The sequence below is a fragment of the Cyprinodon variegatus genome, unplaced genomic scaffold (genome assembly GCF_000732505.1).
Source record: "Cyprinodon variegatus isolate N-32 unplaced genomic scaffold, C_variegatus-1.0 Scaffold86, whole genome shotgun sequence".
NCBI classification, from domain to species: Eukaryota; Metazoa; Chordata; class Actinopteri; order Cyprinodontiformes; family Cyprinodontidae; genus Cyprinodon; species Cyprinodon variegatus.
In genome coordinates, this window is record NW_015150539.1 from 1,433,071 (window position 1) to 1,457,133 (window position 24,063).

Below are 24,063 nucleotides of genomic sequence, written 5' to 3' on the forward strand. Positions count from 1 at the left end.
AAATCTTTTAAAATTATTATTTTATTATTATTACAATGGTATTTAATTCATGTCAAAAAATAAATATATAAAAAATAGCTCTTCACTTGCACTCTGCTAAGCTTTTCATTGTATAGTGATAGTAACAATCATGCTTAGTTAGTGTCATAGTCAAGACCACACCAAACAAGACCAAGGAGTACCAGACAAGACCATCTAAGGTCTTAGTCTTGTGTCGATCTTAGTACTCCTAGGTCTTGGTTGGTGCGGTCTTGACTACAATGCTGCTTTCAGTTTCAGCTCAGTTTTGCCAGTTTTGCCCAGTTTTGTCTGTACATGACAGACAAGTCCAGCTGCTTTCCAAATGCATAAAATCAACTTCAGTCCCATTTAATCAGGTTTGCTCTCATGAGAAAATCCCATAATTCTAGATTTCAAATTAAATGACGTGAAAAAATGTTCACCAAGTTATCTATACTCCTTCACCACCTCCACTTATTCTCCTATGTCCACAGGATTCAACTTGTTTCATCTTAAATCTAAAATCCTCCTCCTGCTTTTATTAACATTCATGATCAGATGATTATTTCCACACGATGCCACAAAGTGGTTAACCAGCTCTCTGCACTCAGGCTCTTGTCCATCTTTGATGCGCCAAATGACTGCAGAGTAATCAAAGTATTTCTGACAGGAATCTTTCTTGTCCTGGAAGTCAGACGCGGACAGAGTAAAAAGGAATGGTGAAAGTACTATCCCGCTGGTGCTTCTGTGCTGCTGACTAGTTGATTAGAGAAATGACCCTTAGGTCTCACCTAGTGTGTAAAAACATGATACCTATATTTCTACATTGACCAACTTACCAACATTATGTTTGTGATTGTTTCCTAATGTTCTCTGATAAACTTCCAAAGGCTTCACAGTATACTTGGATTCACACAGAGGTCTAATTACATACAAGTAGATTGTGTTCATCATCTAGGTGATTTGTAAAACCAAAATAATTCTCTTGTATTTTATTTAGGGGTGAGTAAGAACGGCTTGTCGGATAAGAATAATGTCTTAAAACTCAATGGTGATCTCTTTTGTGTGGGTTTTTTTCCTAAAATCCTTGTAAATTAAATTGTAGTCTGGGATGTTAGTGATGAAATCTGGAAAATTTCCTATGGTATGTATACTTCAGAGGGCTGCTCAGTGACACAGTGGTTAGCACTGCTGCCTTGCAGTAAGAAGGTTCGATTCCCGGCCCGAGGTCTCTCTGCATGCCTGGAGTTTGCATGTTCTCCCTGTGCATGCATGGGTTATCTCCGGGTACTCCGACTTCCTCCCACAGTCCAAAAACATGACTGTTAGGTTAATTGACTTCTCTAAATTCGCATTTGTTGTTTGTCCTCCTTGTCTCTGTGTTGCCCTGCGATAGACCTGTCCAGGGTGTACCCTGCCTCTCACCCATTGACAGCTGGAGATAGGTACCAGCATCCCTCGTGACCCCAGTATGGATATGGATGGATGTATACTTCAGAAAGGCATTTAAAACCTGCTGCACATGGATGAATAGAAATTTATTATAATTTAGTCAGATTGAAATGGAAAATACTGATAGTCATGTGGAAAGCATAACTGTAGTATTCTTCTAAGATTTAACCACTCTTACTATCATAGGGTCAATTTGGCGGATCAGTGTTGAAGGTAGGGCCTCATGTAGAAAACCTAGCAGCTGGTTCTAGAGAAGAGCCTTATAACAAACATCTCTGCCTCATCCTGCCTTTAGCAACCCAAAGTGTCACCTTTGAACTATTTTATTAAGATGAATGATAATAAAAAAGAAGTTGGTAAGAGAAGGTTGAATATAAATGCATTCTGTCCTTTAAGTTTACATCAGTGCTCCCATGGCTGGATTTTAGAACCGCTGAAGGGTTTCTTTATTAGGACCTCATTGGTTCTGGCATTTAGAAAGTGAGATGTAATGTCATGCTAGGGTCAAATGTGCAGTAAATCTTTAATGTACACCATTATAAAGTTATTTCAGCGACTCACTCATGTGAACGTTTTGTTTTCTCTGAAACAGAAGTGCTTCGGACGCTAATAGCATGCAAAGTGAATTAGATTTATGATTTGATTTAAGCAATAGAAGGTTACATTAAAACTGGTCAAAGCATGCTGGAAATTAAATTTTTTTATCTTCGTATACCTAAAGAAAATACCTAATGCCCTTTTTTTTTTATATCTGTTGTGTTTGCAACATTAGATTACTTAAGAAAATAGTCTTAATTTAGTCTTTTCAGTTTTGAATGAAAACGAATTGTAAAATAACCACATAAGGCTGTTAAAGTTGTATGACTTGAACCTGCATTTGTCTCCCTGTTGAAGTAGAATTGTTGGGTTAACAGTGCACATGTATGAGGAAACAACCTGTCGGTTTGTAGGACCAAAGATGTATTCACGTTTGATCTCCACAGCAACGATGAGAGGCCAGGAGGAGTTTTAGGTCTATGGGGGGAACTCACGCTGCCTTGCTCTAGAAGTGGTCATGCTTGAAGCCTCCATGCCTGAATGAACACCATCAAAAGCACATTAGCCCTCTTTCCTCCCGCCCATTCCCTCCCCTCCACCTCATTGCCCCTCCTTCTCTCTCTACTTAACTCCCCCACCTCCTTTTCTACACCCTCCCCCTCTGCCGTCGTATAATAGTATCTGGCCAGGCCACGCAGCGCACTGACATGTAGTCGGGTAGTAGGAGAGAAATGATGAATTGCTCCCTGTTGGTGTTATCCATGATGATAATTATTAATTTTCTCCTCGCTCTTCCCTGAGAATGGGGGCCGTAGAGCTGCTGCATCTCTGATCCTCCTCTGTGGGCCGTCAGGAAACCTGCTGCCATCCTTTAACACGGAGAGAGAGTAGGCCCAAGGCTAAACACTGATGAAAATGAAATGCATTCATTCTGATTTGTCCTTTTTGCTGCGTTTGCCTTTCTACACTTCAAGATTTCCTTTCATTTCTTCTTTCTCACACTTTTCCTATCAACTACAAGTAACAATTCATACTGTCATGTGAGACATTTTAAACAGAACATTGATAACTGTTTTATTCAGTTTAAATATCCAGTGAATAGACTGTTTTATTTAGAATAGTTTTTGAGAAATGTGGAGCCAAATGCAGGTTAGAAGCCCAACTCTATACAAGTTACACTAAGCATATGACTGAAAAAAAGGGACTGTAATGTGTAGAGATAGTCTGATCGAACACGGATAAAATGTATTAACAAGAAATAAAGCCGATTGTTTCTCAAATTTACAGCAATGTACCCTTTACATGGCTTCTGTTTCTTAACCAACAAGCTGAAATGAAATTAATGCTCATTAAATGTACCAAAAAGATTAGTTTAAGATGCTCTTCGTTGAATTTAAAACTTTAGCAACCTTTATCAGAAATAACTTTTTTAATGATTTGTACTTATAGGGTTAAATAAATCTGAATTAATCTGGTTCAAATTCCAATATCTTGTATACCATATAAGGCCTGTATTTGTTATCCAATTAAATAAAAATAAAAAGTCAATAGTACAGTCTTTAACATAGTATTTTTCATTGGACTTTACCAAAAAGGCAATATATAAATGCTGCAGAGAATGTGGTCACCAAGTAGTTGGAGTTCCCACAGTCCATGAATGCAACATGGAACAGGACATCTGTCCAGGGCTGCTGCAAGCTGTCAATCATTATGTTTCCCCGCCCACTCTGGTCAGATTGGGGTCAAAATCTGAATGTGAAAAAATGTGATTTGAAAGTGTAAAAAAAAAAAAATCCTGATACTGAAACAGGAATTTGAAACTAAAAATAAAAAAATAAACTGAAATAAATGGATTTGAATCTGACAATAAAATCTAAAACTGTGATAAAGAAATTGAATAAAAAGAGGAAAAAGGCTAAATAAAATACTAAACTGAATTATTCATTTTTTAGATTCAATACTTATTATTTTATGTTTACTTTTTTAGTTTTTCATATTACTAGGTAAAAATTTGACATTCAATATCAACTTCTATAGTTTCTGTTTAAACTTTTATTTTTTTACTTTCAAATAAGATTAAAAGTTTGCAAACATTTTGACCCCTTTCTAACTCCATATGGAACCTTTAGATTGATTTCCCCCTTTAAAAAAAGTTTTTTTTTTTTTTAATCTGAAATGTTTCCTGCCAGGACCATTATAGTTATTTAACTTTCTTGGAGATTAAACCTGTCAAACTACTGTTACCTCTTTGTTTTCTTGGTATGCATGTAAGAGATACTACTATCAGTTTTGAGATTAGAATCTTTCCACAATTTATTAGCTGTTGCAAGTCGATCATTTCATTGTCTACTTAAAATCGTCTCTAGTCAAGATTGAAATGGCTCTGATTGGTTAGATCTAGGACAATCCTTCAGTACAGTGTGTGAGTCATCAATGTATTTAATGGCTTTTCTGAACACTTTCACATCTGTGTAATATCTCTGGCCGTTACATTTATTTCTTTTTTTTAATTCTCCTTTTCAAGTGTGATTTTAATGAAGTGTCAAGTTGCCAAACTGCTTAGTCTGTTTTATATTTGCAAGTTTCACTCTACGGCTCAAATTATAATTGTCCATCCCGGCTGTCTGGTGAAAGTTACACAACGAAGAAGTGACAATCAATCTCTCTTACGAGGCCTTGTCATCAGCGAGGCACGTTGAGGATGATCTCTGTCTTTCTGACTGAGAGAGGTGAATCTGTTCAGCCTAATGAGTAATTAACGCTAATTTCCTAATTACCTCTGCAACGAGCTTCTCTGTAGTGTTCATTAAAAACCATAATTGCATTGGGTTGACATGCTCTTTCATCCACTTTGGCTTCTTTTCTAGCAGTTTAGCTGTAAGCTAGCTGTGCTGGCCCTGCTTGTCTCAGTCAATATAGGTTGATTGAAGCGTTTGGTGTTTCAGAGGGTGGGGTATTGGACACTGCTTCTGGTGACACTGAGGTTGCACAACTTTTTCCTGTAATCCTAACATATCCATTATGCCTCCCAAGATAGTTTTTTTTAGAAGCTCTTTGTAGATTTTATGGAAGTTTCTTTCTTCATGTTCTGCAAATTGTTTAAACATCCAGGTTTTACATTAGATGTACATTATGTTACAGTTCTTTTATTCCCAAACCCAGTTTCTTTTCAGATCTTCTTTTCTTTTTTTGCTTGTTTCTGTCCACTTCTCCCCCTATCTGTCTCATTGTCAGCTCTCTTCCTTCCTTCCATTGATCCAGTTCTTCTTTGTGTTGGAGAGCTGGCCTCCAAGTTGTCAGCTGCGTCAGGATTAAAAGCTATTAGTTCTGCATCATTGCCACTACAAGTGTGCTCTTGAGATTGATAGAGTGGCTTTTCTCTATTAGGGGGGGCATATATGGGAGAAAAACAAGCCTGGGGGTGTTGTTTTTTTTCTACAAATCTGGCTATTGTTGTCACCTAAAGGCACTCTGGCCTTGGACTTAACCTCAATCAACTTTAGATGTATGAAATACCTTCAAGATGCTTTTAAACCTCTGCACCGGCTATAATTTGATTATATCAGTATATTTAGGTTTTTAGTCCTTACCTTGAATTGTCTAGTTTAAATGTAAATAAATCTGTAATTTATGGTACCTAATAGGATCAGAGCCCAGATAGATTACCAGGTTGGTTTAGACTTGTGTCTATCCCTGAATCTCACACTAATACGGTTTATCCTATCTAGATATACTTCACTGTGGCAAACATATCTACAGTGTTTGTTTTTCTTATAACAAATTTCTCGTTCTCTCTTGGGGTTTATTTTTATATTATTGCAACATTCTCACCAAAATTGCCACCTTTGCTAATTTTTTTTTTAACTGCAGCAAGCTGTGTTATTATTATTTTTCTATAATCAGCAGAAATGCCCTCAGTGTTGTTGGTGGCTGCCTCATAATTTATTTCTGTTGTCCAGTGACAAGTGCCAGATGAGGTGAAGGAAAGCTCATGGAACATTTTGCAGACTCAGCTTGAATAGTAAAAGAGGTAACAGAATGAGCATTTTCAGAAATGAGGTTTGATGAACCATGCCTACAGTATCTTTAATAGGTTGGGTCATTTAGTTGCCTGCAACATCTGTAGTTAAGGTGAAATTAAAAGTTGCAAACACCTCTGCTAAAATGTTAGGATTTCATTTATAGAAATAATTCTGTAATGGTGATGCCATAAATAGTCTCATATTCTTTTCCAGCTTTAATTTGACATACTGTATATCAAATACAGAGATTCTAAAACACACAAACAGGGAAAAAGAAACATGTAAAATCTAAGAAAGGTGCAGTAACCTGGAAGGATAAGTTTGCATACCTGTGACTACTACTTTGTCAAAGCGCCTTCTGATTCAGTTATTGCTCTTGAATTCCTATATTTGATCAACTATTATTATATATACATATATGTGTGGGCTTCCTCCTGTTAGAATGAGAGTTAGAACCAGTTTCAGTTTGTTACCTTTAGTGTTAGGATATTTTTACAACGTTAGGACATTTAGGCTGGTCCTCATGAGCCGTTTTGTTAACTTTTCAGGCTAAGGTGTCAGTTTGGTTGGGGCTAGAGTCGAGGTAAAATATGCACTGGTAAGGGTTAGGGTTATTTTTAGGGTTAGGACATAGAAAAGGTTGAAAATGACAGAAGATCAATGGGGGTCAATAGATGGTCATCACTACTATTAGCAAGACAAGTGTGTGTGTATGTATTTTTAATTTTTTTGCTCTTTTTTTTTTTACTTTTTTTATTTTTTATTTCTTTTCCTACTGTTTACTGTTTGGAAGGTTTGCAACATATTCAGAGAGAAGCCTTTTTAACTGCCTTTAATAGAAAATGTAAGAGCTTTGTTAACAGTTTTTTTCTCCTGTAGACAGACAGGAAATATCCACTGATGCAAATAACTCTTGACTATATCCTGTTATGATGTTTATAAGGGAATTTCAAAAGGTCACGTTCTTGTAAATGCAACAGTGAATTAATGCACGTTCTGTACGTTGTAAGCTACTGATTCATATTTAAATGTTAGTTTGCACAATTTTTTATCTTATTAAAACACAATTGCAAAGTTATGTGTGCAGTTTGCATAAGCTCATTGTTCATATGATTGCAAAGCTCACAATCCAGATGTTGGATTTTCTGCTGGAAAGGTTAAGATGGCATAATCGTAGAAGAAACTGTAGGGTTTCTCCGCAATATTTCCTTATTCTGATATATTTTCATACTTTTTCCTTGCTAGATGGTCAAATATTTGCCATATAAAATGTGGTGTATTGATAGACTCCTACAAAGAAGAAATAAAGGTTGCTTTTAATCAAAACTTTGTGTAGTAAGCACATTGAACATGTAAGTATTATTACATTTCCATCAAATCAACAATGCACAAAAAAAAAGATGTGTTCAATGAAAATTATTCCCTATTCCTTTTTGTGCTTTTTAATACCTGGCCTTTTAGCTCTGTATGTTTGCTGCTGTGTAGTCAAACAAATCCAGGGGTTTATTTTACAGCCTCAATTTACACAGCTCTCATATTTCATTGCAGGCAATCGTTGGCTACTTTGACATTTTCTTCGACAAAGGCTGCAGCAACAAGGTAAGCAGTAGCAGCAGAAGCTTCCAAGCCATTTAACAGAAACTCAATTATGTTCATGCTTTGGTGTGTTTCTCCTCCCTGAGGCGTTCACTGGCAATCGACAAGCGTCTTAGCCAACTGCTGATATAAGCACTTACCCAGCAGAGCCTGGCCAGTTGGAACAACTGATGCAAGGCTCTGTGAGCAACATGGATGTGCTTTTTGATTGCATGTCTCATTGTACCTGGGAACTGAGGCCCGTGCAGTGGCTGAAGCAGTAAATTACAGTTTCCACTGGGGGCTGAATCTCGTACAATGTGAAAACCTTGTAATATCTTTTAACTTCAAAATATAGTGCTTTCAGGTTTCATTTATTGCACAGTCCAAGCAGCAAGTGATTTTAAAACATAGTACTGTAAAAACGATTGACCAACATTAGTATGCTTAGTTCTATGACATATTAGTGATAGGCTCTTTATTTGTGTTTTTGGGATCAATGTATGTCTTAGCATATGTATTTTTACATCCACGAGCTTAATGTTGCTCACGGTGGTTTTCTTAATTCGGTTTTGTTGTTTTCTTGCTAGGTGATATTTTCCACAGGTCCTCAGGTTCCAAAGACTCACTGGAAGCAGACGGTCTTCCTTCTAGAGAAGCCTATGGCTGTTAAAGCAGGTCAGTAAGCACATGTTATAAAGAAATGTTACACAGTCAACAACTGCTCTTTAATTCAGTTCTCAGTCCCAAATAAAAAAAATTGTAAAACAAAAATAGCCTAGTTACAAAAAATTGATAAATGTGATATGATTTCAGGAAATGTTTGCTACAAGATGAAGTTTGCCTAAACTGGACCATCACAATTATATGAGTCCTAATTGGACCTCTATTAACTCTGAGCTTTAGTTTGTGGAAAAGACTTCTTTAGGTTTCATTTTAGGTGATTTTTGTGCCAAACTATCAACTTTTTTTTCACTCTTTAAAACCAGGTATAGAGGAAAAGCTTTATTTCCAGGTGGATCATCTAAATAAGTGGTCCTAATAATTGTCAATCATTCTAGCGATATCTTTACATAAGGCCGTCCCATGTGATCATCCCCTTAGCTATCTTTTTCTGCGCATGCGCACTTTCAGGCGTATATCTGAGGTTAGCTACGGTTTCAGACGGTTATGGAAGCTCTCCTTTCTCTCTGCGGTTCTTTGAAAATGGCCGACGATTGAAAGAGAAAACAAGTCTCCGAAGTGTCTGAGAAGAAAAGAAAGGCCACAGAAGAGGCAGATATATCCCCAAATGATTTGCACGGTGAGCTCTCCTCGCAAAGCATTGTGGGATTTTTGTCACAGCGGCGAGCTGTCTCCATAGGCTGTCGCTGCCTCACAGTGGTAACTAATAACAAAGATAGCGCAGGCACCGTGCGGTGGATGATCTGTCCGATCAGTCATTTAACTGAGTTCACTATAAAGTCAACTATATGGTCCCCGCTCTATATAGTGTCTGAGGGATTTAGGAGTTAGGGCGGAAGTTCGGACACAGTAAGCTTGTATGAGCTATGAGAACGGCAACATTTAAACAGAGCGTGCAGGAGGAGGAATGGGCTCGTGCATGCTCTCACTTGCGCATTTTCGATTTAAAGTGGAGAGGGCATTTCTTTTAAAGAATTCGAGAAAATCCTTTAAGTGTGCTTGGGATTTTGTTGTATTGTATTTTTTTTTACATTTTCTTGCCTTAGAATGCAGCACAATTTTATCAAGTCCTTCTTGGTAAATGTTTCTACTCAGCTTTTTCTTTTGTTTATATGATGTCTACCAGTGCCGTATGCCACAAACCAGCCCAGCACCATGATGTTCCAACCTCAAAACCTTCCTTTTTTATATTACGTTTGTGGCACAATATACAGTCCCTTTAAGCTCCAAATATGGTTGGTATAATGGCCCCCTAAGAGTCCATTTTCAGTATCACTATTGACATCACCATTGACTCCCTTGTGTGAAATTTTGCAAAGAACACCTTCTCTTGGCCTTTTTTTTGGGAACTTTTGTTGTTTTTCCAACGCTAGTGTTTAACCTCAAATTACTCGTTACTGTCTTCAGTTATTAACAAAATCTTCTTTAACAAATCTTTTCAACAGTATAGTTTACATCTATGTAACTAAGCTTGCAAAGGTCTTGAGAGAGCTCATTACTTCTACTCAACATCAGATGTTTCTGGTTTGACATCTTGGTAATAAAGTATGTTACTTAAGGCCATCAGTTGAGACCGAAATAGCAGACATTAATTTACTCTAAGTGGTTCTATGGCTTTTATAATAACTCATAGATTTCAGATTGGGTCATGATGTTCCATACATCTTTACACCTGCGTATCGCTGAATCATTCCACCTTTATTCCACCAAGAATTTATGGTTGTCTATCATTTATTTCTCTGCATACAGTAACTGCATTTGTTGTTACCAACATCCGGCAAGACTTTCATGGTCACGACACAATGACTTATAAATATACAACTTGTGATGGGTTCATTTATTTTAACCGACTTACTTTTGTCTGTTGTATATCATGCTGCGCTCACAATTATTTATTTGTCTTTCTCTTGCTTTGAGGTCTCATCATTGCAAGTTGTAGCAGATAATCTTTCTGTGGCAGATATTTAGTCAAGCTGGTTGACACGCGGAATCTGTCACCCACAGCGATAGGGAAGAATCACAATAAATCATACATGAGAGACAGCATGTAAAACTTCATCTGATATCGGTCATGTCCATTGATATACGATGAAATCATTGCATGCACATTTGAAATGGAGATAAAAGATGTAACACGAAGTAAGGATCGTCTGTGCTTTTATCACAGTTTGAAGAGAAAACAATCAGAATGGATTAATTCTGCAGAAACTATTCAAATAAGTTAGAAAATATCTTATTGACCCCAACGGGAAATTATATGTTTTCTAAAGTCAAATGTTTTTTCTGAATAAGTTGTGTTTGTCAATAGCTGTGGGCAGAAAGGATCGTTTGCATTTTGTCTTGCATGGAATCTGGAGATGTCTTTGACTGAAGACACAGTAGTTGTTCAATGGTCATCTGAAGAGGATATTGACAATTTAATCAATTGATATATAGAATAACTATAAATTAATTGCATAATATTTTAGGATTTATATTCAAATTATATCTAAATATATATATTACAAATACAGTGCAAAGGACAGCTCTCTTTTAAAGACTTGGTTTATTTTAGCTTTTTTAGTCATACTTGGAATGTTTTAGCTCATCTGCCATCATACCACAATTTTCTGTATAAATGAAAGCCAGTGAAAAACAAATACAGTCTTCAAATGATAATTTCAGCTGTTTAAAGAAAAACATATATGTATTTAAAAAGAAATCCCATTTCTAAAATTGTATAAGACACAATTGTTTTAGATCTTTTTTATTTTTTTTTCTAACTTTCCCATAGATACTTAGGCTTAATTTCAACCCCAGAGAATTAAGAAAATCCTTAAAATAAATCATGCAGTTAATGCATCAGGTCTTGATCTAAGGAAATGTTTAAAAACCTGAGAAATCAAGTCAATGATATCAATCATTTTGCCAAGTTCTGCAAAGCTATTTTTAAGAGTGGAATTCCAGTGAACGCTGGTAAGAGGCATTTCTCAAAAAGGCAACACTTTTCTAAAAGTAAGCAACCTTCCCAAAAGTATCTGGCCAACCAAAATTACTTACAAAAACCTACATCACTGATAAATATGTAGTCTTTCAAGGCTATGATGTTATTATACTGATTGTTAATATGACATGACCTTTCCTGCACATAAAATTACATGCCCCCTCACCAACAATACAGTTAAGCTTTAGCTTTTAGAGTTAACAAATAGGAATTAAAAACCTGAGAAAAAATAAACAACAAAAAGACCAGTAACCCAGCACTGAGGATTATTAGTAGATCTCTGCACTCTGCACTCCATACTACCTTATTGCCAAGTAAAGAATTAGTCCAATATCTCTTAATCTGTTACTCCAAATAGATCCTCATTAGGAAGCTTCCATTTCAACTCAGTTCAGCTAAATCATTAAACCAAAAGGAGCTCCAACATCTATAAACAAAGGCGTTGAAGGGAGCAGCACAGCTGAAATTTTCTCTCAAGGATGGAGCCACAGCCAAACAGGAACAGATCAGATGAAGCTTCTAAGATGAGAAAAAGCAGAGAGAGTATAAGTTAGAGATTGAATGGGATGGGATGATTAAATGGGGTCCCTGTGTCCTCCAGCAGTCTAAGCCTATAGCAGCACAACTGCAAGAAATAGCTTAGGATAACCTAAATATATTGTATAAGGTATAAGAAAGGTAGAGCCACAATGTGGCCAAGGAGAATTAAACGTCTTTCCAGACTGAAATTCTCTCCCGCTGAATCGGGCTATTAACCTCTACCTTTACCTACCCCTCTACTTACCCAGCGACTAAGCACACATCACTAGTTTTTAACTAGAAGCTTTAATCAATAAGGAAAGTTTTAAGCCTTGCCCTAAACGTAATCTAGGTGTCTGCCTCACGGGCTAAAACTGTTGTTGGTTCCAGAGGGAAGGAGTTGATAACTAAAAGATCTGCCTCCCATTCTACTTTTAGAAATTCTAGGAACCTCTAGTAAACCTGCAGATTGAGAACGAAGTGCTCTGTTAGGGACATAAGGAACAATCAGATATTTAATATAAGGAGGAGATTGGTCATTTAATGCTTTAAAGAGACAATTCAGTCATATCATACAGTCAGACTGGTTCAAAGATTTCTATTTAAGGAAAACCACTTGATTGCATCGACTCATCGACTCAAAGGCAATCCCTCACACCAAGCATGCTTGTAGCAACAGTGGAGACGAAAACACCCTTTTAACAGGAAGAAACCTCCAGCAGAACCAGGCTCAGTGTGAGCGGCCATCTGCCGAGGCCGACTGGGGCTCAAGGAGACAGAACCCCAGTGCAATATTTCAACATTCTTTTTCCTGTAATTAAGACTCATGTGATTCTCAGTCATTGATATCATTTGGGGCACACAATCCAGCACACATCTGGAGGCATTGAATCAGTAGCTAATGATGTTAGAACTATATGACTTGGTTATGATCTTGTACTTTGCTTTGGTACTGTGTAGAGATTGCTGTGCCAGTGAAAAACCCTCTAGGTGCGATTATTCATGGATTCAGTCATTCTAATTGATGAAGGCAGATTAAGATGTAAAAGTTGCAATGAGATTTGTGGTTAGTTTTGCTTTATATGAGGGGAACTGGAGATCTTTTGGTGAATAGTCTATTAACCCTGCTTGATGAGGTTCTGATATGGCCCAAATTATTTTCCAGAAGGCTCAGGACATTGGGTGTTTACTATAAACTGCCGCCCTCATGTAATTTTAAATTCTGCCTTTGCAGTTCTCAAAATTAGGTCCTAATTGACATGAAGAAAATTTTTAATGTTTCACAGTAGTGTGTGAAATGTTCTTGTCCATATCTTGATGCATTGAAAAATGTTTCATCCCCTCCCTCAAATGTTATCAAAAGTTTCAGTGATACAGCCCCGACAAGCCTTTTCAAAGATTGATGGTGGCAAAGTGCCGAATATTAAAACCTCCTACCTAGGACGTGGAAAGAAGGTCATTTGAACACTTTTAATACCAGGATAATTAAAAGTTCTTTACATCGAAAATGCATAAAAAATACATGGCAGTTGTACAATGTAGAATGGTAAAGAAAATTTGGAGTACACACTAAAATTGATTAATTGAATTAATTAAACAATTAAAATGAGCAATAAGAACAGATTGTTGAAAACAGCAATAGTTCAGCACAGAACCCAACAACAGCAAATAATCTTGGAAAATATAATCTATATAGGAGATTTCGAGGTGAATACAAATTTCTGCCCAACACTTGTGAAAAAACATTGATTGCAAAGCATTAAACTTTGGATGAAACAAAATTAACCTTAGGAAAGCAGCATGTCTTATTATAACAAAAGTGAAATGCACGATTTTTAGAAACACATTATCCTGACAAACATAAACAGAGTAATAGGATGGTCTTATGCTTCTTTGCTTCTTCAGAACTATTATACTGTTACTGTAATTGATGTATTAGTAATCATAAAGTTGCTTTCCAGGATATTACTGCCCTCTGTGCATTTTAGCATATCACAGTGTCTCACTCCTTTCATCATGTTTTGATTTAATGTTCTAATGACCATACATTTCATGGTCAGCAGAACATTAAAACTGGATAAATAGAATAGAATAGAATTCAACTTTATTGTCACGAGTACAAAGCAACAAAATTTGGTTTGCATCTATCCAGAAGTGCTATACAGGTTATAAATATTATTACAGGTGTATGTACAAGCAAAAAGAGAGCTGTCCTCCCAAAGCATTCCAGAATATATCTGTTGGTCTAATGACCATGGATGATCACTACTTTGTGGGAAATTTCGAGTACACTACTTTTTAACCCACGAGACGTTCATACACTCATCCAAAGTGGCATAATCCTTATAGTGTCCTATATAGTGATTAGGGTGGACATTCGGACACAGCCATTGAGTTTTTTTAATGTTTTTTAACCATTACTGTTCTTGGATAGAACAAAACTCAGAAATTATAAAATCAGTGTTTGATGTGCTGGAAGTTAACTGAACATTCAAGTATAACCTAAGCTTTCAGATAATAGTTGTAGCATTATTCATCATCAGGTATGCAGTGTCTTTGGGTGATGATATAATGCATCTCTAAATACTGTATTTGTCATCATCGTAATACAAATAGTTTGAATTTGCCCTATCGAAGTTAAATCCTTTTGTGCTCTATGAAAACCTCTGATGTGCATATGAATGACCCTCAGGACCTTCCGTCCACTCACTGAGCAGAAATCAGATTAAGTCTCCTGTAATAAATGACCAGCATGATGACAGAGGTGGATGATGTTAGATAGCCTGTGGCTCTGCCTCCGCCTGCTGCCTACTAGATAAGATGGCCACAAACTCTGATGCTGCGCAAATGCTGTTGGATGCTTCGTACGTTGCTGGCTCAGATAAACAATTCAGGGGGAAAAACGGAGGACAATGAACTACCAGGATAAGCATAAGACAGGTTTGATTTTAAGACCTAATGCATCTCTGTTTTGGGTATATGCATACATTCTCAAAACCTGCAATCGGTTTTCTACCCTTGAAACAGCTTTGGTCTCTGATGTCAAGCAGTTTTTGGTACAATATTGTCAATCCTACCTCTGACATTTAAAGTTGTTGCAGAATACAATATAATCTCATATTATAAAATTGGTGTGATAGTAAAACAAAACTTGTCACAGTGTGCTAAAGACTTTCTGTTTACTTGAAATGTGCTATAGTGGATAAATGTACCTATCTTCAGACCACAAATATATTTAAAAGACAAAAGATGTAGGGCTTAATTTTAGGCAACTAAAGAAAAGACAAAGGCTTTAGCCTGGAAAAACAAAGGATTTATCCTGTCTCATGATCGTACACATAATCTCAGGTATTATGTTTTCCTATATATGTTTATATGTTTATTACTAAGGCAATTTCCAGGTTTAAGGTGAATGTTTCAAAGAACTGTAATCCACCGAGGGGCTCTATGGCATTGGCCCACCCTTGAAACCCCACAGTCCCCAATTTGGCCGAGCATTTGTGGGCTGTGCTTCAGTAAGCCTGAACCACAGTGGTTTCTACCTACAACCTCCAAAACCCAGTGGATCCATTTCAAATGTCCTAATGCTAAAGCAGCAGCACATCCTCTGAGGTCTTTAATCAATGTATTTTTAATAAGTTCACTTAACATCTTTGCAGTGAGTTATTTTATTTAGAGAAAAACGAAAGTATAATAACCTCATGCTAGGACATTTGCTGAACAACCTTGATGGCCTTGATAATGAAGCATGAACCAAAGTTTAAGGACATAAGTAATTAATTGCTAATTTCTTGGGAAGAAGGCAAGAGGCCTTGTGTGATTTGTAATTTTTAAATAAACTGTTATACTCACAAGGACTTTAAGGATATGGAAGTGAAAGAAAATGTTTAATTTAAAGTAATATAAACTTGTGCAATAATAAGTTAAATTGTATAAAAGCTGGTTTCTTTCAGTGTTGTATTTAAAAGTTTTACTTTTATATAGAATCATCACAGACAGGGATGTATTTCAACGGTTTGTCATTTATACTGATAAAATGTATAACTCAACCTTATATCTGCCTGACACTTTGCCAAAGAAAAATAGATTTTTATTAGAGAAATGTGCCATTTTCTGGCCCTTATGGTCAGGGGAAAGACTGAGACGCATTATTTGACCACAGGAAGTCAGTGATGCCCTCCACATTGGTGGCTTTGGTCCTCAATAAGCCATCATTGTTTCAGTCCCAACCTGGTGACCTATGTTAGATCATTGGCTATGCTAATGAACAAAATGGACTAGACTGTTGTTCAGTGGTCTTTAAAGATGAACGTGAATGCTAAAGTTTATTTGGAAATAAATGTCTCAAAAAAGTGGGGAAGAGCAGAATCCAATGTTGTTTGGGTTCCATTGTGAGGTTTTGAAAGACATGATGCTTTAGAAAGCCATGTCATCTGCTAGTTGTTTGATCAGTCTTGTTTTTATAAAGCAAGTTTAGCTATCTATCTTCCACCGATATTTACAATGGGTCATGCCTCTTTTAATGGTGCATCCATATTGAACACAAATGACGATACTGGAGTTGGTAGTTTACATGTTATTTGAACATAGAGATATGTTCAGGCGAAAAGAGTTGCCAGGTGCGATTTTCTAGCTCGATTAGAACGAACACAGCAAAGAGAAACCGAGTCAAAACCTGTGAGTATTCAGCTGGAGTTGAAAAATCTGAGTTCTTCTATCAATCAACAGCAAATCAGGGACTGGATGTGGCTGTTGCATAGTGAAAGACCACAGCTGAGAGGAAGCTTTGTTTTAACAAGATGTATAAATGTATTTAATGCGAATAGCCAAACAATAGCGCCGGCATCCTGTGGTCCACCAGATCCTCCAGATTTGCTTTCACTTTGGGGAGTCTAAGAGCTATGGCTGAATAACGGTTACTTCTGACAATACTTTCATATCAAGATTCGCTTTGCAAGACCAGGTCCTCCATGTTGAGCTGAACAGACCAGGGAAGTGGATAGAAACTCCTTCTATGGGATGATGCCATGGAGAGAGTTGAGCTTTGCTCCTACTAGCCATGCGAATTGATGGTAAAATTTAAAGCAACCCATCATAAGGCTTTATGGAGACTTTCTAGCATGACTTGGCACCTGCCCTCACTGCCAAAAGTCAATAATTGCTTAAATAACCAGGAACTGTCGTGTTTGGTTGGCCAACAAACCAGCTTGACCCAAACCCTAAATCAAATGTATAGATGATTGTTAAGCGCAAAATAAGAACATAACTAATAACTAACTATACAGCTGACCTAAAGCTTGCTGTCAAAGATACGTGGGTTTACTTAACATCTTAGCTGCTTCTCAGACTGTTTGCTCTGATGCCCGCCCCTTTTATAAAGTAATTTGTGCAAAAGGAACCAAGTGCATATACTTTACAGCAGAGTTAACAAATGCCCAAATGGAGAGCCCTCTTCTGACAGCAACTCACAATTTTGAAATTTGTTTATTCCGTTGCTCTTTTTTTTGTCATTCATGGTGAATTTAATCGTATCGATTGTATCAGCATCCTTGAAGCAGCACTCAGCCTTAAAAAGTTTGGTGAATCTCAGCTTTACACACAGCAGACATATTTGTCAGATTGCTGACACTGCATTAAAAATGTATTCCATTTGGTGTTATTCAACATTCTGGTCTATAATACAGTTTATGTGTTTATTATTTATTTAGCCACAATGATCAAATATAACAGAAATGAATATTTGAAACATGTCACTACTTTGTGTAGCAACACTATTTTTGAGTCTCTTTTTTGGATTTGGTTACTGAAATTAAGTTTTCAGTTGCATTCCAACTTCTTAACATGTATACGTTTGTCACCATTATACAGAGTACAGTACTTTAAAGGTAGCACAAAAGGAGGGTTAGAGTGAGAGGCGGGGTGTTGATTTGCTCCTTCACTCTAACTGTCCCCCGCCTCCATTCAGGGTCGTAAACTAGAAATAGTTTTTAACAGCATCCATCGGCTGCCTGCTAGCCTCATATGGCGCACACAATTCGTTCCACAAAGGCTCTTGTACACTTCCATAAACTCTCCTCCTATTGCAGCAAAGAACTTGTGACCTTGAAGACAACAGAACTGTTGCTTTTCCTTTTTGAATGTTGACTGGGGAACTTTAGGACTTCTTGGCCTGAAGAAGAAGAGCTAGGCATCAAAACCTTGGAGTGTTATTAGCTCTCGCTGTGATGATTTATTGTGATGGAGACCAAATCTTATTTGATGTGTTGGTACGAGTGGAACAGTAATTAACTCTTGCACTGTGCTGCTGTGGGAGGTACTGCTGGAAGAGTGAGAACACAGCCAGCAGCCTGGAACAAAACATCCCAGCAAATCCTCCTGGCTGGCAGCATAATAAATTAAAAAGCAAATCATTTGTCATGCTCTGGTGTGTTTGTGTAGCTCTGGTATTGAAGAGGAGGGCCTTTTTTTTTTACAGTTTTACCTGCTTAATGTCTATTTGAAAAAAGAGAGCACCTTTTCCTGAATTAAAGTCCAATTATGTTCAAGGTGAGTTATCAGCCACTCATGGATGGTCAGAACAGCTGAAATATGAGTGAAAGTTCTCATCCAGCCTTTTATTGGTCAGTCTTGGTCTTTGTTGCTTCCTCTTTTTATGATTCACCTTCTCTGTCCTGAACGAAGGTGGACCCTTCCATATCTCCCCTCACCCCCACCCTAGCTCTTTTTGCACATAGTCGAAACACTGCTTTGGGTCCTCACCCTCCTCCTCAGTTATTTAAACCCTGAAGGTCCTTGAACTGTCAAAGTCAGGCTTAGAGTTTAGCTGTTATTCAACACATGGGCTGGGTTTGTAAGGAAGCTGGTGTTTGTGATATACATTACAAAATCATCTCCTTTTTTAATGACTGCTCCAAAAACAGAGGATCTAGGAACCTGCAATATGTCATAAGATACTTATAAAGAAATGTAAGGTTAGCTTTAAAAAAAAAAAAAAAAAAAAAAAAAGAATATCAAACAAACATGTGAAGCATGCAGAATACAAGAAAGCATAAACTGAAACTAGAAGGCAGCTTAATTTGATTCAGTAATATTAAGTGATTTAAGCCTTTCTTCATTTGTTATGTTTTGTTATTATATTACTGCAAAATATTGTGTATTCTTCAGCTTTGGGGAAGAAACTGAAAAAAGAATTACATTTCATTATTACAAAGAATAAGGAAAACCAACATGTTAATCTAACTTGTTAAATGATTAAGGTTTACAGCAGTGGTTCTCAATCCTGGTCCTCAAATACCAATGCCCTGCATGTTTTAGAGTTATCCTTACTTCCACACACCTGGCAGGTTTGAGAACTACTGTTTTACAAGATATATAGTAGCAGCCATTCAAAATGGCCCTTCCCAGTCAATAACCAGCTTAATGGAAGCCAACTTCCTTGCACTCCCAGCAGAATCCCCTCCAACTTCTGGCCAGTGGAGTGACCCCCTCCCTCTGCAGGACATTTTAGTTTTTACTCCACCCTTTCACTGAATTACAGGGTCTGACCAGGAGATGACGCTTCTCTTTAGATCTTAATGTCAACAATTCATGACAGAAAGAATATTTTAGTACAAAGATTAATGTTTAAAAAGGACCAGTCAAGGGCCCATCAAGGAAAGTGAGGAAATTTTGAATGGCTACTACTGTACATTGACATCAAAGGTGTTATATACCTAAGACTAAAACCAGTTTGATCTTAAAAGAATTTTGATTTGCAATAAGAGTTGTGGTTCAAAACCTGAACTCTTACATCGAAAAATACAGGGAATTATTTATTTTAGCACATAGAGGATGCAGTGCTGATGAAATCTAGCTGTGACAAATTAGAAATGGGGTTTCAATAATGTTAAATAGGTATGCTTTCGAGATATTAATCTTACTTGTAGCTCTCGCCACGACAGACACGGATCGGTTTCTCTTTAACTGGCATTTATTTCATCTTTTCTCTCATGTCGTTCAACATGACACTCCATTTACGTCCTTTATGATGTTCATACTTTTATGCCGTGGGAACTGTACAGACACAAATATATATATCAGCTCAAACCAAGAGTGTACAAGTACAAAAAAGAGCAAGATGCTGTGCTGCATAAGTATAAACAAATCCATCATTAAAAAAAATAATAATACCTCATTAGCTGCTTGTCATGAAGAGAGGTTCTCCACACGCTTGCATCAGGTTTTGCAATCTAGCTTCATAGTGTAGCATCTATTAATTTTACCGTAGTGGTACACAAGTATGAACTTTGGTTCCTGGCTAAAACATAACAGCACCGATAAGAACAAACTTTTAAAATAAATTATAAAATTAAATGATGTTTTATCTTATAACACGCACGTGTATTTACTCATTTAAAGTTTTTACGTAAACAACAACATAAATTATGAATGATTCATTTTAGCAAGAATTCAACAGAACTTACATAACTTGTAGATACAGTTTCATACCTTTGCTGGAATCTTTTTTTTTTTTTAGGTCAATCACAGCTAAAATATTTAGCTGATTACAGTTTCTAGGATGCATTATAGAATGAGTGAATGTACCCTGAATTTTATATACATTCATAGAGGGGACTCATGCTCATCCAGTGTGGGGAGCAGGCACATTTCACAAACCATAACCTACCAGTATGATGTGTATCCTGCTTCTTCTAGAACACTTAAATAAAATCCAGCGCAGCCATTTGGGTGCAGATGTTGTAGAAATGTGTAAATGTAATATAAATGGCTGCAATCTGCATGTCAGTGTTCAGAGCCTGTATATTCCAATTTTAATTTCATGGAGGGAAGTTGTTTGGCTGAGACAAGCTGTTTCCAGAAGCCTGGTTGTGCTTAATGACAGTGGCATGGTGATGTACGACACTGCAGTGAAAGCCCGGCTCCATTCCTTGACTCATTTCCACACATGGTTAACTCGTTCAGATCGGAGTGGCCAGTTTACCAAGTGCTCCCAGGCCCCTCTTCCATGGGGAGTTTAGTTTGACTGATTGCAGCAGGGCTGCTGTAGTTGCACCGAGACTAAACACACTCACTGTCAATGATTGTCGGTATGCTTCAGCAGTTCAATCTGAAACGAGGAGGATTACTTGGGCAGTTAATTGCAAAGTTGTTTTAGGGCAAATGTCTGATACCAACATCCCTTTTCTTTCTTTTAACACAACATTATTGAAGGTCAAAGAATTGCCACTTTTGCCTTATATGCTTTTTTTTTCCCCCACTGAAGATGGACAGCTGGGTTGGTCTTCATTTATCATTGCTGTTTGATAATGAGACCAGTTCAGTCAGTCTTTTCTTTTAGAAAAAATAAATGAATAGAAAAATAAACCCCCAAAAAGTGGCACCATTTTTTTTAACACACTTTAAAATGTTGTTGATACTCTTTTTTGTTATTATAGTCCCTTTCAAAAGATGTTCTTCCAACTTCAATGTTTTTGGAAGCCATTCCACCTTTGTTTAGTCCTAGTCTATTGGATGAAAATTCTTACGAGTTTTTTCATCACAGTTAAGTCAATTCATATTGACTTGACAATTAATATAGTTTTAGTCACGTTTAGACTAGTTTTAGTGATCTAGTCAAATTTATATTCTGTGTGTACTCTATATCTCTATAAAAATACACCTTCTATAAATCTCAAGTGAATTCAAAACAATTAAACTTGGGTATCATATCTTGAACATGTGAACAGATGTGGTTTACATGTTCAAGATATGATACCTAAGTCACATGTGCTTACAAGTTAGAGGTATTATGGAGGATTTTTGCGAGTTTTTTAAAAGACCCACCCTCTCCCCTTTGAAAAAAGGGGCGTGTGAGAGCATGCACGAGCCCATTACTCCTCCTACAGACTCTGTTTAAAAGTTGCTGTTCTCATAGCTCATACAAGCTTACTGTGTCCAAATGTCCGCCCTAACCCCTAAATCTCTCCATTGCTATATAGAGGATTTTATAGAGGACTTAATAGTGAACTTTAGCAAATTCAGTTAACTGACCATTCAGAACATGATCACTACTTTTAGCTCCCCATTGGTCATGTGACTCCGCCTCAACACAGAACCAGAGATGTACGCCTGAAAGTGCGCATGCGCAGAAAAAGATAGCTGACAAGCACATGTTGCATTGTGTTACATAAATATATCTCCAGAATGATTGACAATTAGGAGGACCACTTATTTTGATGATCCACCCGGAAATAAAATATCGTCCTGTATACCTTTAAAGATATAAACACATCTGAATATATGTCATCATGTGTTTTGACTAGGCCTAGGCTGGTATATGCATTTTCAATATAATCGCTATCTAACAAAACTTTTTCTGGATAACATAAATATAATGAACTAATGTCAGAGCAACCAACATACAGTGGGGCCAAAAAGTATTTAGTCAGCCACTGATTGTGCAAGCTTTCCTGTTTAGAATAATGAGAGAGGTCTGTAATTTTCATTATCGGTACATTTCAACTATGAGAGACGAAACGGACAAAAAATAAATAAATAACGGAAATCACATTGTAGGATTTTTAAATAATTTATGTGTAAATTATGGTGGAAAATAAGTATTTGGTCAATAACTAAAGTTCAACTCAATACTTTGAACGATCTTTGTAGGCAATGACAGAGGTCAAACATCTCCTGTAAGTCTCCACCAGGTTTGCACACACTGTAGCTGGTATTTTGGCCAATTCCTCCATGCAGATCCTCTAGAGTAGTGATGTTTTGGAGCTGTCGCTGGGCAACACAGACTTTCAACTCCCTCCACAAATTTTTTTTCTGGAATGTTTGCTCACCGTTCTCATGATCATTTTCACCCCACAGGCAGTGATCTTGCATAGAGCTGGGAAATTATTAGTGGTCTTGAATGTCTTCCATTTTCTTACAATTACTCCCACAGTTCATTTTTTTTGTTGTTGTTGGAATAACTCAATAAAAGTCCAGATGTAAATCCAAAGTAGATTATGTGGCAAGTGTTAAATGTTTACACTCTATCCAAAGAAACAGAGCTTGAGCTTTGAGTTTGGCAGAATAAAAATAAAATGCTCACTATTTTTCATAGTGTAATTGGCAGCATTTTGTTTAATATTTAAATAATTAAACTATATTTGACTTCTGTAAAACTACCAAGCCTTCACCACTTTTGAGGTTTGCTCTATGCAGTGGGGCAACAGACCCAGAGAGTGGCGCCAGCAGCCAGCTGTCTGACAGTGATGTCGCCATGGTAACCAGAAAGACACGGGAGCGATGATGGTAAACGCGTTGCTTGAGAAATAGCCACAGTCAGCATTTTCTCCTCTCATTCCGATCTGACCTGCAGCAGAACGGAGGTGGGGCAGAACAGCAGAGCGTGAGAGGACGCTTGTTTGCCGTTTCAGTAAACATTCATTTACCTCCAGCAGTCAAACGGGAAGTTAATCGGAGTGATTATGCGTCATAATTTTGCTTGGTCTTGTAGGTGTATTCCCTTCTGTCTGCCATCTGGAGATAGGAGAGCTTCTGCATTCCATGCACAATCTTGCTTATTAAGATGCATTAAAGCATATTGCCTTTACACACATCATCATTTCTATAAGCAGCAGTGCACTCATGCTGCAGAGGTCTGAGCTCAGCAGCCCTGTAATGCTTCAGGGCATCAGAAACTTTTCTTTTATTGTGAAAATTCTAAATGATGATTGACTCAGTGCGTTATGCCTTTTGATGGTTTTTTTTATTTTGCTTCAAGTCTGATATATAGATACACAGGCTATTAGGTTTGATAGACAATATTTCAAAAGTAAACAGCTTTTACAACTGTGTGAACTTTTAAATCCACAGAAATGAAATTACTTTTTGCAAAAGATCCTAAAAGAAAAATGTAAATGAATATTTAAATGCTTTCTTTGGGTCTGAAAATAAATTGAGCTTGTCTTTCTAGAGCTTTTGTTGCAAACAAGGACATGCAGACTTCTCCTGCCCACCAAAGAAATAGCAGGGGTCATGCTTAGAATACTGGACAGCAGATGGTTTTTCTACATTTCTATAAAAGCCTAAAAATGTTTTATTTGTCTTTTTATTTCTTAAGGAGAAGAGCTCCAGGGAAGGATCAATGTGCGTAAAAACAAGAAGGACCCTCGCTCACTTTTTGTCACCTTTGACCTCCCAGACAAGAAGCAGACTTATAGCCTTCAATGATGTCATAAAATTATGCAGGTGATTTAATGTAGCCCCTTTTGGACATTTTGGGGCATTTCATGTGCTGACACTTATGGAAACAAAATA

General features: G+C 37.1%; 1 protein-coding gene across 1 annotated transcript in view; it reads left to right on the forward strand.

The window, feature by feature from the left end:
• prmt3 (protein arginine methyltransferase 3) overlaps positions 1-24,063 on the forward strand; it is a 77,055-nt gene extending 52,992 nt beyond the window's left edge. The window contains exons 14-16 of the mRNA XM_015373346.1: positions 7,560-7,610; positions 8,177-8,264; positions 23,867-24,063. Of these exons, the coding sequence (XP_015228832.1) occupies positions 7,560-7,610; positions 8,177-8,264; positions 23,867-23,976 (249 nt within the window). The 3' untranslated portion in view covers positions 23,977-24,063. The remainder of the gene's footprint in view (positions 1-7,559; positions 7,611-8,176; positions 8,265-23,866) is intronic.